General features: G+C 36.4%; 2 protein-coding genes and 1 pseudogene across 2 annotated transcripts; 2 read left to right on the top strand and 1 right to left on the bottom strand.

Annotated features, from left to right (window-relative positions):
• Positions 1 to 310: 310 nt before the first annotated feature.
• On the top strand, positions 311 to 4,018 carry LOC121745099 (UDP-glucuronic acid decarboxylase 2-like). Its single transcript, XM_042138880.1, has 6 exons — positions 311 to 1,058; positions 1,156 to 1,303; positions 2,524 to 2,603; positions 2,860 to 2,943; positions 3,038 to 3,112; positions 3,378 to 4,018. The coding sequence occupies exons 1-6, from the start codon at positions 447 to 449 to the stop codon at positions 3,687 to 3,689; spliced, it is 1,311 nt and encodes a 436-aa protein (XP_041994814.1). The 5' UTR covers positions 311 to 446; the 3' UTR covers positions 3,690 to 4,018.
• Positions 4,019 to 6,706: 2,688 nt separating this feature from the next.
• On the top strand, positions 6,707 to 7,198 carry LOC121745669 (pectinesterase inhibitor-like). Its single transcript, XM_042139647.1, has one exon. The coding sequence runs from the start codon at positions 6,707 to 6,709 to the stop codon at positions 7,196 to 7,198; it is 492 nt and encodes a 163-aa protein (XP_041995581.1).
• A 2,705-nt stretch (positions 7,199 to 9,903) lies between these two features.
• On the bottom strand, positions 9,904 to 12,401 carry LOC121745668 (annotated as a pseudogene).
• Positions 12,402 to 18,116: the final 5,715 nt, after the last annotated feature.

The raw sequence follows: 18,116 nt of genomic DNA, 5'->3' as shown, positions 1-18,116 counted from the left end.
ATTATTTAAAAAATGAACCATCAAAATTGTTAACTTTTTACATAAAAATGTCAATCATAACTAAAATATGGAAATCTAACCAGCTAAAAATAGTACTCTACTATGTATTTGTTACTTTTACCAAAGATATTTATATCAATACAGTAGTAGTACTATTTAAACTACAAATTGAAATAAATACAATAGGCATTGTAGTAATAAAAAGCCCAGTGAAATCCAGTCCAACAATTAGACCTTTTTCAAAACCGAGGGGCAATTATGTAATTTAGAAAACCCAATCACCCCTTTTTAAACAGCGCTTTCTCTCAAATTGAAACACCACAATTCCTCAACCCCACGCGCCGGCGGGTTGACAAAAAAGCAAACTCATTCTCTCTCTCTCTCCATTTCACACGCAGCCTCAAAACGCCGCCGTTTTCCGTAGCCGTTTCGATCCATTGGAAGAAATGGCTTCGGAGCTGATATTCCGCGGGCACGAGTCGCAGCCGGTGAGCGACGCCTATTCCCCGAAGCCTGCGAAGCCGTGGCTGAGCGTCGCCCGCCCCATTCACTACATCCTCCGCGAGCAGCGCCTCCTCTTCGTCTTCGTCGGCATTGCCATCGCCACTCTCTTCTTCACCGTCCTCCCCGCCGCCGGCCCCAAGCCTCACGCGCCGATCGACGATTCCTCCTACATCCCCTCCGAGTTGACTCAGTCCCGCCCCCAGCGATCCATGTACCAGAACGGCCACGTGGCCACCGGGTTCGGCATCAACTCGGTCGGCAAAATCCCGCTCGGCCTGAAGCGGAAGGGCCTCCGCATCGTCGTCACCGGCGGCGCCGGATTCGTCGGCAGCCACCTCGTCGATCGCCTCATGGCGAGAGGCGACAGCGTGATTGTCGTCGACAATTTCTTCACCGGGAGGAAGGAGAACCTCGTGCACCACTTCGGCAATCCGAGATTCGAACTGATTCGACACGACGTCGTTGAGCCTCTCCTATTAGAAGTTGACCAGATCTACCACCTCGCCTGCCCCGCCTCCCCCGTTCACTACAAGCACAACCCCGTCAAGACTATCATATCCTTTTTTTTACTCAATTCGATTGAATTTCTATTTTAATTTTAAATTTTCATTTCAATTTCGATGTGAAAAATCCTTAATTCCGGATTTGCACAAGACGAATGTGGTGGGGACACTGAACATGCTAGGACTGGCGAAGAGAATCGGTGCGCGGTTTTTGCTAACGAGCACCAGTGAGGTGTACGGTGATCCGCTGCAGCATCCACAAGTCGAGACCTACTGGGGAAACGTCAATCCAATCGGTAAATATCTCCCCCTCTCTCTTGCATCATTTTTCTTTGTGTAAGAATTGTAGCGTAAGTTAGGCAATCTAGCTTTACTTTTTTACTCCATCTCTTAACTAAGGGACTGAATCTACAATCCTCTATCTTTTATCCGTCCCTTAAATTACTATTCATTCAATTTTCATTTTTTTATTTTTATTTCCAATCAATTCAATTAATAAAAACATATTTCATTAAAAATAAAACAAAATTACAACATAAAATTCTAAAAAATTAAAAACCCCATTAATAAAATCCTAAAAAAATTAAAAATACATAATTTAAATTAAAAAAAATATTTTTTATGGTGAATTAATTTGTATAAATGATTTGATATTTATAGAAGTAATTAGAGGCTTAAAAAAATAAAAAAAAAATTAAAAATTTGTAAAAACGTCTATAAACGTGTAGTATATTTTTTGGGATTTTTTTTAAATTTTTGAATTTTTCCTGAATTTTAAAAAAAATATTTTTCGGATAAAAACGACGCTCACTCGCGGGCAGGTGAGTAGGCGTCACGGACGAACCGGAGCTCGTCACGTCGCCAACGCGCGTGGCGAGACGTTTCGCGAGCTGTCCCTCTGGGACGGACGTTTTTCCGTGACGGGATGGAGACGGAAGGCTGCAACGCCGTCTCTTATCCGTCTCGTCCCTCTGGGACGAGATAAGTGACGGCTAAGGGACGCGTTGCGGGTGGCCTTAAGGCGGGCCGGGTTTCGGGCGGGCGGTGCACGTTAGATCGGCCGTGGGTGGGGCGTCGTGGCTAACGTGAGCCATGAGTATTCTCTGCAATTGTAACGCCACGTGTGAGCCGTTAGTGGGGTTTATATTTCGTCCTTTTTGACTTGACGCGATCTAATTTTTGCCCCAACTTTTTTAAAATTCAAAGATATTATCTGGCGAGCACGTGGCCCCCGCCGACTCTGTTTTCGTTTTATTTTAATTTTTTCTTCTCCCTCTCACCACCCCTGTTTCGCCGTGGTTGGTGGCGGTGGGTGGGGATTGTTTGAACCCTACGCTCTTAAATTGCAAAACGTGGGCTGCCGGAGGGCAGATTGGTCATTTCAGACTACACATGTCTTGGGAAGTTGTAGCGTAAATCTCAAAAGAGTTTGTTGGAGCTGACAACGTTTGTTGTCCGTTTATGACGAAAATAATAAATGAAGAAAACAAATTTAGTGGGTGTTTAATGTGGACAGGTGTCCGAAGTTGCTACGACGAGGGGAAGAGGACGGCTGAGACGTTGACAATGGATTACCACAGAGGCGCAGGAGTTGAGGTGAATTAAAATTTTTGAGTTAATACTCATTGTAGTACTGTATTTATTAAATCCGGCAATAAAAATATAATGGGATCATAATAAAGGCGTGAAAATGGACAATGTTGCCATGACTCATAAAAGTTGCAAAGAGAAGGAAATACACGAGATTAGAATAGCCAATTCTCCTTAATTTAGGCGTGTGCGTGTTTCGTGCTTGCAGTAAGTCATGATTTGGATGTTAATGGTGTGCTTAATTCGGAGAAATAACGTGCAGGTTAGGATTGCGAGGATTTTTAACACGTATGGTCCTCGTATGTGCATTGATGATGGGCGTGTTGTCAGCAACTTCGTTGCTCAGGTAAAATGTGGCTCCGTCGTCTATTTGTGATTAACATGGAAGTGTGTAGTGTCGTTTACTTAACCGAGGATGTGGTTGTGGTTGTGGTTGGTAGGCTTTGAGGAAGGAGCCACTAACTGTTTATGGTGATGGAAAGCAGACAAGAAGCTTCCAGTTTGTTTCTGATCTGGTAATGATTTTCATCATCTTTTCTTATGATTTAATCTTTGTGTTATACTAAAACTTTACTAAGTATTGAATTATGGTGTTTGTTGAAATGTTGTTATAGCAATGGCCATTTGAATTATAGCAGTATTACTATATTGTAATGTAGTGTGTGTGGTGGAATCTTGTTTTGTCATTACATTCTTGGACTCAAGTACTAGGTTGAACTTGAGTTGGTTTCTGCTTCTTGATTTGTTAAACAATGTGCCATTCGTCTCATGAATGTGAAGGTCGAGGGACTGATGCGGTTGATGGAAGGAGAGCACGTCGGCCCTTTCAATCTTGGTAACCCAGGCGAGTTTACCATGCTCGAGCTTGCTCAGGTGGTACAAGAGACTATTGATCCAAATGCTAAGATCGAATTCAAGCCTAACACGGAAGATGACCCGCACAAGAGGAAGCCCGACATCTCCAAGGCGAAGGAGCAGCTGGGCTGGGAGCCCAAGATAGCTCTCCGTAAAGGTCTGCCGATGATGGTGTCAGACTTCAGGCAACGGATCTTTGGAGATCACAAGCAAGACGCTGCTGCCACCTCGGCTTAGAGTCTACGATCTGTGAGTTGCGACTGCGAGTAAACCTAGTGAGGGAGAGGAGAGTTGCTAATCTAGCAACGGAATGAGTATGAATGAATGGTACTATAATAGAAGCAAAAGAAGGCAGTGAGATATTGGTTCAAGATTTGCATCTTAGCTTAGCTCCTACAGGTTATTTTGTGATATTGCTTATGTTTCTTCACTTTTATCTTTTTGTTTGGAATTTTAAATCATTTGTAGACGCGTTTACTTTTTACATACAAGTATTATTATTATAAATTTGGATAAATAAGTGTATTATTTTCCCTAAAGTAAATGGAATCTGATTCACGTCTTAATCATTCTTAAACCACATTTACAGCTAGGCCATCAACAACCTATAAATATGGAGTACTAAGAACCTACTACTTATTTTACACGACCTCACTCGTATATTTTAGCATTTAAAGTCAATTGTATACTGAAATTCAAGTGATACGAGAGCCAAAAACCATAAAACTCCTAACCAAATATAGAAGGGATCAAAATTTACAAGTAAAAAAGCACGTACTAATATGAATCTGAGGAAACAAAACAGATCTTCCAAGTGTACATCGACAATTTGAGGGATTTGATCGTCGAAACAACCAAAACCAAAGGCTTTCCGGAGAGAGTTGCATAAGCGTACAACCAATCTCGTGCAACGACACTCTGTATCGCGCTTATAAAAAATAAGGGACCCATTTCGATTGAGAGAGCCCCGAAATCTGGAACTTGTGTCATGAGAAAAAATGATGCCTTTATTACATACATAATTCCCACATCGGTTGTCATATCAATAAAGTTGCAAGCAACTATACCTTTACTTGGGATTTTTGTGGACAATGCTCCCACCAAGTAACATATTACAAATAAACGATAGTATTAATTAACTAGAAGATCTTTCTTTGCCTTTGGTATTCAAGGATTTGAATGTAATCCATTTGTCCTCTAGTATTTACTGAATCTAAGTTAGCAACAACTATGATCGGAAATATCAATTGGGCAAAATTGTGACACTATTTTTATGACAATATCAATAGTAACCTTCTCCTATATAGTCACTGTCCAAGAAACTATTTTTTTCATTTTAGTTCTTCCACTAATATTAGTCTATATTTATGTATGATAAATTTCTCTCTAATGATTTAGTAAAATTAGTCTATATTTATGTATGATAAATTTCTCTCTAATGATTTAGTTATATTTTCGATTAACAATATTTGAACTATTTTTTTCTATATATCTTATTTTATCAATGGAATAAATTCGTGCCGTCCATATGGTGACTATTTACGTGGACGGTGGGAGTATCCTCTTCCAATTAATCCTGAAATGACATATTTGTATCATGCAAATTACAATAAATGATTTCTACAATATTTTTTACTATAAAAGGATCCATTGAAATCAAACCAAAAGAATGTTAATTTCATTTTGTTATCATGCAAATTTCAATAAATAATTTCTACAATATTCTTTACTACTATTAAAGGAATATATCCATAGACATCAAACCACATAATGTCATATTTTGTCATCATGAAAATTACAATAAATTAGTTCTACAATATTCTTTACTATAGAAGGATCTATTGATAATTTGATACCAAACTAAAACATTTGTCTGTTTTTTGTTAGAATTTATCACACTTATATTGTAAAGTTAAGCAAATGGCAAAACTGATTTAATAGGCGATTGTTGATCTGCATCTAACAATATTTCATTTATGCACTAATGTTTTAAGATTTGATCCTACGTGGGTTGGGCAGATGCTCGGGGCCTGGTAGAAGAGGTCACTAAAAGCAATTAAAAAGGTAGAAAATGCCACACGACATGAACCCCATATACATAATGCAAAGACAACTTTCTTGATATTAGAATGAAAATAAATGTGCAAAATAAAACAAACAATAATAACATGGATTAAACTAGAGAAATGATTATACATAATGATCACATAAAATATGTATTTAAACATTTTTCTTACATAATAAAACAAGTTTTTACAACCTCAACTAACAACCGCATATGCAAGTGGGAATAAGGGGTACAACGTTATCAAAAAACCCATTAACAATACTATTTTTAGTACTTATTTATATAAAGATTTGGTGTCAAGTGGCAAAACGTTAAAAATTTGTGTCCTGTTTTTTTTTTTTTTTTGCACTAGCATTTCCTTTGTTTTATGTAATTATCTTTTAGTAATGTAATTATTCGCGCTCTGTTTTCTTTTCTAAATAATAGGCGATTTAATATGCTTTAATTTTTCATATTATATTCTATTTTTCTTTTTCTGGATATTAATCGGTTTACTATGTTTTTATTGTTTTGAATTTTCATTTTTATTTTTATATTCAATTATTTATGTTTTGTGTAATATTATTTGTATTATATCTCGTACCACAAATAAAAAATTCTTGCGCTTTTGAATTTTTTTATTTTTAATAATAATTATTTTATTTATATCGTGTATGCAATTATTTACATTACTAATCAAAATATTTTTATTTGATAAATTTCTTGTGCTGACCTTGAAATCGGATGAAAATTCCATATCACCTTATAATATTTCTTTTTAATTAAATAGATTGTGCTGATAATGATAATGAGATATATTGATACAAAAATCTTGTTAAAATCAACTTTCCAAATTCAGTAAGGAAAAAGATTGGAAAATTGTTTAATTGGAAACAGTATGCTGATTATTTGTGGATCATTAAGCCTAAACTGTTGCCATCTTTCAATGTAAATCTCAACAACATTTCATTTTGTGGTCTCTACATTTATGCAACATATTCTCTATTAATATATTTTAATGTAAATTGCAATAATATTTCATTTCCTTCTAAAAAGGATCTCATTAACATATTTCCAATGTATTACTAGCATTTATGTAAATTCGAATAATATACCATTTATTGTGTCGATTTTTCAATTATAAATAGACCCATTCAAATTAAACAATACACAAAAATCAAAACTCACATACAAAAGAGCAGAAAAAATGTCTTACTCTACCATAATCTTTTTGTCTCTAGCCTTGTTAAGCCAATGTCATGCTGATTTGATAGGTGATTTGTGCACCAAATCCAACAATCCCTCCCTATGCAACCAAGCCCTAAGATCTGACCCTCGATCGAAGGGTGCTGATGCTAGGGGCTTAGCTGGGATCGCGCTTGACAATTCCTTGTCCACCACACAAGCCTCCATCAACGTGGCGAAGTCAGTGTCAAACCCTGGCAACAAAGAGATAATCGACACGTGTGTTGAGAACTTTGGTGAAGCCGTGGACAACTTGCAAGAGGCCAAACCCTTGATACAAAAGCTAGATAGGCCTAGCATCAGTACACTCCAAACCAGAGGCTCGGCAGCTCTAACCGATGTCGATACTTGCAGTGATGAATTTGGAGCAAGTGAACCAAGTGAATTGAAGCAAGCTACTGATAAGGCATACACCTTTATTCAGCTGCTTCTGATTATTATTAATACTTTGTAATTAGCAAATAATTAGAATTATAATAATATATGGGGTAGTATAACCCATTTTTTTCAGCTTGATATTATACTAAAGTGAATAAATGATTTTGATTTGATATGAAAATATACACTATTGCTCGAGTAATTTTTACTTTTTTAGCATACCTATTCTAATAGAGATAATATTAGAAGAATTTCATTTTTACCTTTTTAGCATAATTATTTTAATAGAGTATTTTATATTTTTAAAAAAGAATATATATTAGTATTAAAAAACCTAATATGTAATATATGATCATATCACAACTATAGAGATGCACTAAATCTTTTTCATGAAATGAATACAATGTTAAAGTTACGTCACTATTATTTAAGCCAGTTACATATACATATAAAGCATATGATGAATTGCTAACTCATCTCTTAATTACTAACTTAATTAATTTAAAACTATATGATTTTAGAAATCTTATAGTATATAATTTACCATGTATAATTTCATTTTTCATTTTTAATATTAAAAAGATAATGACAATTATCAAAATTAGGATTTAGGAACACAATATAAATATAATGTATGAAATACATCAACAGGAAGACATGACAATGTCAACATAATTTCATATAGACATTGTATAAGCATTATATTGACATATTAGGTAATTTGTATTGAGATAAAACTGCTTCTTCAAAAATATGAAAATTCAAGAAATTTTTTCAAATTTTGACTTCGAAACATATGCATGTATGACCTCATTGGAATCCTTATAAAATTATCTTTAATTTGATATAAGTTGCGTGAAAAAATAATTTAAATTGAGATAATTATATGCATTTAAAGTTTTGAGATATTTTTAAAAAGTTAATTATAGTTACTATTTTGTTGTTAATTGATATAAATATCCTAATTAACCTTTTTTTCATTGTATTGATATTCAGAGTCGAATGATCATCGTCTTTGATTTTAAGATCCGATGTCTATCATTTAATTGTAGTTAACAATTTAACTATTAAATTAGTATTATAACACATCCCTATAACTCATTAAATAAATATTAATGTGATTCTTAAATGAACTAATTGAGTTACTGGTGAAATAGAAGAATTAATTGCATGAAAATTTTGCTTTTATGTGTACATATCGGTCTATGAATTTTCGATATATATTAAGTTGTATTGCTAAGCGATTATCCTAAGTAATACTACTACTATGTCTATAATAATAATAGTAACAATGATATTCTTAGCATCACACCGGCCACCCCTGCAGTCTCGCGGGACCACAAGTAATTTGGAGCTAGAATTTAATTAGAAGGAAATTAATCACCATCAAGTTAGGCAAATGGGGCTAAATATTGTTGGAGTATTTCCTTATTTTGGAAAGGGAAATAATAATTAGAGATGTGGATTGCAGCAACAATTAGGGAAAAAAATTAATTATACCATGATTTGGCTAAGCAGCATGTTTCTGAAGCGAGTTAAATTGCAGAATTGGCCACAGATTTTTTCCAAATCCATATAGTTCGTGTTAGTATGATAACTAGCGTAATGTGATAAATATGATAACTCGTCAACTCAGCATATTAAAAATTCAACACAATGGCACGAGTATGTCTTTGTGTTGACATTTAAATAAATATACAAACGTAAACATAAAAACCATAATTGAAATACTCATGTCATTGTTTAGATATTTTTTATATACAACAGGAGCGGATCCAGTAAAAGGGGCAATTACCCCACCTCAATATACACTTATACTAATTTGTTGATTAATTTTAAATATTTTTAAATTTTCTTTATAAATTTCCCGCCTCAAACTTATAAAATTTCTTCATGTATCTATTTTTGCTCAAATTAAATTGAATTATTAGCTTCGCCCCTAATATACAGAGTAGAAGAATTATCAAAGTCTAATATACAAAGTAGAAGAATTATCAAAGTTATCACATTAAGTAATTAACATTTTATTACATCCCAAATCAATATTATCTTATTTACTTTTCATGTTGATTTAGTATAGCCCGACCAGACTCGATTTTTATGGACGAGCCATTTATTGAAAAGTACCCCTATTAAGTTGGACCCAAACTATTAAAATAATGCAATAGTATTTTTAATAAATTTTCAATTTCTATTGTCCTACTACTACTATTTTAGAAATAAATTTTCAATATCTATTGTCCTACTACTACTATTTTAAAAATCGGACGAATCAGTTGTTTCAGGATAAACAGTAAGCGGTCAAACTTGTCTTAGATTATTTGCTTTTACTTTCAGAAGAAAAAATCTATTTTAGTGACATTAATTTTTAAGTTACAAATAGGAGTAAATTTTAGATTCGTTGCATTTCATGTTACTCTTATGATTCAGGAAGTGTGTTCTACAATAATACTACATTTTCTATTTTTAGAAACTTTTTTCATTCTAATGGGATGAGATCCATAATCTACTAATAATAATTTAATTACTTTTTTTTCTACCTCTCTTTTATTTTTTTCAATTAACATTAAAATTCATATCCAACCAAATGTGCATATTCTTATAGGACGAAGGAAGTATATTATTATGGTCTACCAGTAGTTAAACTGGCACGACTAATAGAATCGTAGTATTTGATACATGGATTGTTTTGCTGGTTCACTTAATGGTCTCATTTTCAAAATAGCAAATTATGGTGTCATCATACACTCCACCATTTAATGCATTAATTACAGAAATAAAGATATTAATCATAATGATTTAGTATTAATTAGGGTAATTTAGGTGATTGATAAGTTGTAGATCCGAAACAAAATACACATTGTATTTGGATTCTCCCCTAATACAAGAAACTAGGTGGATGAATGGGGGCACAAACTCCGGCCCTTCAAGCCACATAGATACCTCATCCGAGAGCGCGCTTTAGGCGGCTTCTTCTGCACCGTGACCGCCACCACAGCCTTGGCGCTTGGGGCTTCAACGTGCCTATCGAGCCATGATATGAAAACCACCTCAATGTTGTTGTCTGGCTCCCCTGCTGCGTGGCCGTGCCACATCCCCGGGGTAAAGCTTCATGGTCTTGTCTGCGCTGCTGGCCCGCTGGTACAGCGCCCGGCTCACCTCCGGGTCAGTCACCGTGTCCGCCTCCCCGTGCAGCACAAAAAACGGCAGCGTCACCTAACACAACACAAGGTAACATTTCCATCATTTTTCTTGAATATCAAGAAATTGATCATACATAGTATATATATATATATACCTCATTTAAACTATCTTCAAGATCAATGCTAGTCCGGAGCATTTCCAACGCGGTCTTCAGCCTAGGCTTCTGCTGATATATCAACTTGTTGCAACGAATCTGCAGCAGCACGATGAACAACCACCATCACTAATCTGCTAGTAATATTGGCAGAATATATCCGCCTCTAAAATCCACTGCTAATATGCACATTGTTTGTAGTGATAACTTCAACTAACGAGATGTCTTCAACTGACCTCTCGCCCTTTGTAGGGTCCTTGAAGGCTGCATTGATCACATCTTTGGTTGGGACTATCTTCCACTTAGGTATCACATCTTCAACTTGGGTTAGCATACTGATAACTATAGGGTGTGGCTTCACCTTCTCCAAGATCTAGAGAGGCGAAAAACGAGCTACACGGATGAGACGACAAACCTAGTACAAATCAAAAGGCCTAAAGCAGAGGAAGCAAGCTGTGGTGGATATGACCTTACACATAGGAGCAACAAGAACAGCGCCATGCTAGAAGCTAGGATCCTTCTTGTGAGTCAGAAGCGCCACAGCCCCACCCATCGACTCCCCGTATAAGAATCTTCTATGCTCCCTATACTCTTCCTGTGCTGAAAAACAATATTCCAAGAAAATGGCCTTGGTAAACTTTTAACTACTAGAATTGATTAGGATTTTTTTTAAAAAAAACTTGCATTTCATCCATATTCACATTAAATCAAAATAGTTGTAGTAGTAATTATGATTATAAAAAGATCGAGCCCTCTGAACTTAGGCAAGCAAAAATTAAGTTGGGAGAGTTTGGTAACTTACCACATATTGACTTGAAATGGTTGCTACAATCATGTACAATGTTGTCAAACCTCTTGATGTAGCAACGAGCGCCCATTGACCGGCCATGGCCCTCGTAGTCAATTCCAAACACGGCATATCCATGGCTCGCAAGCTTCTCCCCTACACCTAAATTATCAAACGCTTCTGCATAAATATCCCTCCATTTTACTTGATTAATAGTTCAAAACACCTTTTTTTAATGTATGTTTGAATTCAAGGTGTGAAGAAGTGACATTTGACGCTTACAGATAACTGCTAGTTAACCTAATCAACCAAAGTAAGCCACCAAACTCATTTTCCAAACTCTGATCACATACCTCAAATTCATGTTTTCTTATACACTTAGAGCATCCTTAACCCTGACTCGGATTCAGGCCCCAAGTCCCCTCCACGTCATCATTCCCCTAAATTTGAGTCTCAGGCCACAATTGCTCTAACCCTGCATGCCCCAACCCGGACCACAACTAATAAATTGCACTATTCACAACTTCAACCTATTTTACTCGTAAATGCAATACGTTGAACAATTCAAATCGGGAAAATACATTGTTCAGTAGAAATTAAAATTACAAATCCTAGACAAAGCAAATTAAAAATCCTAGAAAATAAAAATACAAGTCATACATTTTTTTTAAAAAAAGGATAAAACTACTACTTCTTCATTTGTGCGCGAAGGTAGGCGATCATCTCATGGTGCAACTCGAGATCGAACTCCGACATTGTCGAAGTATCCCTCGATGTCAACTCCGTCAGCTGGCTCATCCGCCAGGTAATACTCATCTCCGACATAGAGTCGGAGATCTTATCCAGAGACTGATTGGGCGGCGGTGGCGGCATAGCGGAGTAGCTCGTAGTTGCCTTCCCCTTCGCTTTCCTCTTTGCAGTCTTTGTTCCCATCGGACGACTTTGAGTGCTAGGGGATGAGAAGAAGACGCCGTCGTCCGTCACGTTGAGGTCGATCGCCGGACCTTCTTCACTCGAAGAGTAGTTTCCGGTGGCGGAAACTTTGGTTCTCTTCGGCGCCCCACTTGCCATCGGTTCGGCCCCACCGGTGTACTTCGGGCTCTTCTCGAAGAGTTGTCCTCTCCTGAGTTCAAATGTGTTGGCATTAACATTGTTGCCAACGGTTGGGTTTACCACCCCATAATAGGCATACATGGTTTGGACAGGTACCACATTTTGCCTTTGATCTAACCGCCTCTAAAAGTCTTCGAGTTGTTGTTGAAGCTGAGCATTCGTTGGAGGAGGTGGTGGTGGAACATTATTCCCGTCTCCGTTCTCCATCAGGATAGGAGAATGTGGCTCAAACTGAATAGGGGAGTGAACTAGTGACGGAGTAGGTGACGGTGATTCTTGAACCGGTGAAGGTGATCGTTTCTGGACCGGAGAAGAGACTCAGATACTTTGATTTAGCCTTCTCAAAGCGTTTCTTCTGTTGGATGCTTCGATCTCAAGATCGATAAGCTATAAAGGTAGACCCCTAGAGCGTGTGTGCATACAACTTGAAACAAGAAAACCCAATGTGAGAGCTCAACAATAAAATAAAAATTAAAGCGATAAAGTCTAAACTATTAATTTCTATCTTTACCACGATATTGAGCTAAATTAACACAAATATCCCCGGCAACGGCGCCAAAAACTTGACTCAACTTATTTTAACACAAGAAATTCACGCAAGTGTACGGGGCTAGTGTAGCACAAAGCAAGCAAGAGTATCGTATCCCACAGAGACAAATTGTATAAACTCAAGTACCACGGACCGATGTTAACTACTATCTAGACAAATCAAATGTTTGATTTTGGTATGTAACTATTAAACATAAACAAAGTAAAACAAGAGACAAAAGAGCAAGTTTCAAACAGGATAAAGAGGTAGAGCCGTGGATCCGACTACAACAATCACAATGTAAGCAACTCAACAACTTTGATTACCCATTGAAGTCTCTAGGATTAGTAGGAAAGTCGCTAGTCTAGGCTATGCCCTCTCGAGTGCACTCAACCCGTTGATTAACTATTAATATTGAAGTCTCCTTCTAATACTTCACAATTAACTCCTTTAAACAAAAGACTCAAGCCCTCACTCTAGAATTCCTTCTCTCGAATGCAAATTATCTAGGCGTTGTTCATTCTTTCATCGATCCTAAACCGGTATCTCTCGATTACACAAATCTAGGTCAACATATCCAATTGGTAGCTAAGCAATTGAATTGAAAAGGCATAAGAATGAAACAAAATAATCACAAGAGCATAGGTAATCAAAAGCTATTGAATTAATCACAAGTGTTCATTGTATTCTTCACCAATACTCTACAAAAGATTTAGCTACTCATATTCAACTCAAAAACACAAGAATAATCCATAAACACTGAGTTGAATATGAAAACTAATGAAAATACTCCCAATGATGGATTGAACGACAATTCGTCTTCGTCTTCAACCTTGTTGAGGATTGGGACTCCTTGTCTCTCAAATCCGCTCTCAACCCTTCAAAAACTGCTTCTGGACGTGTCTGATGTCGAAAACCTAGGTCCCTTTTATACCCGGGGTGGAAATATACATCCCGCACGCATCGCCCGGTCGGGCAAACTCTCTGGATTCCCGATTCCTTCAAAAATGCCCGGCCGGGCGATTCTTCCTAGAGAAAGCGTCCGGTCGGGCGAATTCTCTGTACTCCAACCCCGAACTCCTTTTCAACTCATTTTCACATGTTTTAACTACAAACACTCGACAAACTCATCAAAACACCTAAATAGTGGATAATGGATGCAAACTCAAGTAATATGCTACAAAACACTGAAATATTCACGTTAAACATCCAAAATACTTCCTAAACTACGAGTTTATCACCGCCTGTCCCTCCTCCCCCGCACGCGAGGACTTACCAGTGCCCTTGCCCTTTCCCTTCTTCTTCGACTTCCCTGCCGAAGCAACCCGTCCCCCTACCACCGAGAATCCCTGATCGGAGATATTGGAGATATCCCCAACTCCTCAAGAGAGAAAATATCAATGTCGGTCAACTGAGATTCCAGTGGATTACTCTGGGAACCAGCAGACAATAAATCCATGTAGGACCGATAGACATTGTCCCCAGGTGATTGGGGGACCCCCACTCTGCTACCCCCCGCAGCGGCAGACATCCCCACTATCACACCGGGCATCATCATCCTGCTTATCTTGGTCATCATTCCCCCCATCCCGGCCGCCATCCCGGGCATCACCCCGGGTGTCATTCCCGTCATCGCTGTGCTCACCCCATGCATTTGGGGCACCATCCCACCCATCCCTGCCATCCAAGGGTACATAGTATAGTACCCGCCCATCACCCCCGGCAGTTGGGGCATCATCCCCGCTATTCCGGGAAGTTCCGCCGGCGTTTCCCCCACCTCCAACGGGGAATGTCGGTGTTTGTGACTCGCCCGTGGGCCGTGGCGAGAGAATCACTATTGTGCTCTATTTATCTTCAATAGAAATGAGAGTAGAGAGAGAGAAACTCGTTAATACAAGTGGTGCAAATGAAATGAAGTGCAATGAGCCGTATATATAGAGTTTTGAAAAAAAAATTAAAAATTGTTGACGTCCGTTGACTCACCACAATAGTGGACGTCACCGTCGGAAGACCCGCTTGCCAGTCGGACGTCCGCTATTATGGATACTCTTAGTGGCAAGAGTTAATTTATAGTACTTGGGTGCTAAACCACTTTAACATTTGTTGGGTATTTTACGATATTGGTGTTGGCGTCACCAAAAGCTCGACTAATTAAATTTACAGTTTTACTAAAATGGTGTATTGAATAGGTAGATAGACACATTTAAAGTGTATTTAATGGTCCAATTTAGTGTTTTATATGTTAGTTAAATTTTTTGTGTGGCTTGTTCAATGGGCAAAGGTCAGTTGAATTAAGACTGTAAAATAGTGTTTTATTATCATGGAATATTAAGTGATAATAATATGTATAACACTATATTAATCTTAAATTACGTGAAATTTACTAATATAGCCCTAGCCTTGGAAATATAGAAAAAATGATAGAGGATAGTTTTGGAATTTCATACTATAATGTGACTTCAAATAACAAACCAAACATGTGATATTAAGGACTATAGATAACATACCACCAATTCAGACACCATATATAGAAATAAAATATCAAGAAAAACATTTCTACAAAATGATTTTGTTCTTATCTAAATGAAAGATAAACCTTTTATGATTTGCAAACACTATAATAACTGGTGAAAATAAACCTTTTATGATTTGCACATTTCGATCAATTTACATATTAAAATGTCGATATTTAGTTGCGTGGAATTTTTCTATCATTTGATATCGGTATTTCCAAAGGTAGGCCTGTCAAATCGGGTACCTGATCCCGATTTCTAGAAATCTAATATTTGATACTTGATCCGAAAATGATTTCGGGTACCCAGATATCCGACTCGAGTATCCAGTCCCGATTGTGGATTTTTTAAATATTTTTTTAACAAATTAACTACAAAATTTTAGAAATACAAACTTATAGTTCAAATTTGATACAAACTTGAAGTAGTTTGAGTTTAAGATAAAAAAAACTACTACAAATTATTAGAAATAAAACGTGAAGGATTTCAGGAGTACATTTGAATTTTTTAAATAATAAAATAAACACAATTTCTAAAATTTCTAAAATTTAAAAATCGTGTACTTCAGGTAATTTGGGTATACCCACCCGATGCCCAATCATCCAAAAATCATATACGGCTATATCCAATTCCCTCATTTTGGTAGGCCTAGCCAAAAGTTTAAAATAATCAAAAAGAACAATCATCGTTGTAAATATTTAAATTGTATCACTAGTCTTTATTCTAAAACATTTATATTCTAAAACAAGTGTCAAACATTGGGAGGTGTGCTTCTGGCAGGCAGTGGGTTAGGTCCTTCCCCTTAGCGGATCACTGCATATCCTGATTTAACATATCTCACAATACTATCAGATCAGGAGGTGGGAGGCCCTTAGGGTTGGGGTTTCAACCTTTTTTTATTGGAGTTTCAACCTTTTTTATGTGAAAACATTTATATTTGAAAACTTAAGTTATGAGATAGAAGAGACTATAAATGTCTACATTACGTTAAAGATCCCACTTTCAATATTATGATCCACATTCCATGTTGAATATCCAAGATTGGAGGTTTTATTCTCTATTATTAATCATCATAAATGAACGATGAAACATTTTTCTGGTAAATAACCCAAACATGGGACAAAATTGAACATTAAAAAAAATCCAAGTCCATGTAAAATAGATGATTGTTGATATGCATTAATACTCTAATTACATATATACATATATATCATACTCCATAACATACTTGAAAGTAATAGATATTCATAAATATATGAGAGGTCTAATCTCCCCACGTAACTATATCAGCATGGCTCACTTGTCTTCTTATGTCAATCCCAAGGTTAACAGGATCAAAGTCTCCACTGATCTCCAGGATCACAAATAACTCCCCATATTTATCCTTTAATATCTTCCCACACATCACCGATGCAGGTACAACCCCTGTAAATCACTAAAGATTGTCAAATTATGGTCGTTCCTTATTTTTCAAAATTTGAATTGCAAATTACAAAGTTTAAATATTTAAAATTATTCATCCATCTATTTACGATGAAATTGATAACCAATTTTAAATACACTACCTACCACATAAACATATTTATGTATCACCCTTAGAATGAGAGAACAATCCTAACTTAGTGATAACTCATACTACATAATATGCTGAAAATCAGACGATTTTGAAAATTACAAAATTTACAAGCTTTGTGATTTAGACTCCAATTCTCAAAAAGTGTGATAAGAAGCGAGGGGGAGGGAGAATCGGCTCCGCTATCGACCCAAGCCTCCGCAATGGAGGCCCATACAGGGCCGATGCGGAGCTGATGGGGCCATCGTCTGAGGCCATTGATCAGCGCGGGGGCAGAAGCGAGGGGGAGGAAGAATCGGCCCTACCTCCACAATAGTGACCGGTCGGAGGTGGGGGGGCATCAATCGGCCTTGGTGACTGCCCCCATTGTGAATGCTCTTAGATAATTTACCCAAATAAAAGTCGAACAACATGTACATATATTTGTATAACAGTCTAATGATTAGGGAAATACCACTCTATCATTAAAATTAATAATGAAGCTAATCACAATTAATAAGTAATGAAACTGGTTAATAATTTAATTACCTGGAAAATTCTTTGCAATATCAATGGCTGTTTGTTTTAATTCCTCAGGAGACTTTGAAATTGGTTTTTTACCAAGTACTTTTGAAAGCATAGATACAGATTTCTTTTCACCCAAAGGCACACGTAACTTAAGCACCTGTTACATGAATAAAAAAAAGAAGATTACTTAGTCCCTACCAAATAAAAGAACACAAAAATAATTCAACAATTTTCCTAAATCAATTGTATAAAATACACCTTGTTAGGCATTGTAGTTTCTAGATAGAGCAAAGGTATATGCAAATTATGCGTGCTATTTATAGTTTTTCTAGAACAATTTAAAATTATAATATAGTATAATTATTATTCCGTTTAATGATTAAATATTTCATTAATAAATGTCGAAATATTTTTTTGTTTGTATTTAACTATTTATAGTTTATTTAGTTAAGAAAATTTCGTCAATAAAAATGTGGCTGACAATATAATACGAGGTAATTAAATGACAACCCCCCGTGTTGCATTATATTCGTCCACAAAGTTGTTTTGGTGTGGAAAATATACTACATCATCGAATTTGGATCCAATAATTTTTATTAACGAAATGAATTATATATGCTCCGTGCTTGAATCTAAAATATCATAAAAATTTTATATAGAATAAGTTTTTTGCC

This window comes from Salvia splendens, chromosome 8 (assembly GCF_004379255.2).
Source record: "Salvia splendens isolate huo1 chromosome 8, SspV2, whole genome shotgun sequence".
NCBI classification, from domain to species: Eukaryota; Viridiplantae; Streptophyta; class Magnoliopsida; order Lamiales; family Lamiaceae; genus Salvia; species Salvia splendens.
This window is presented reverse-complemented; position numbering and strand designations above follow the sequence as displayed.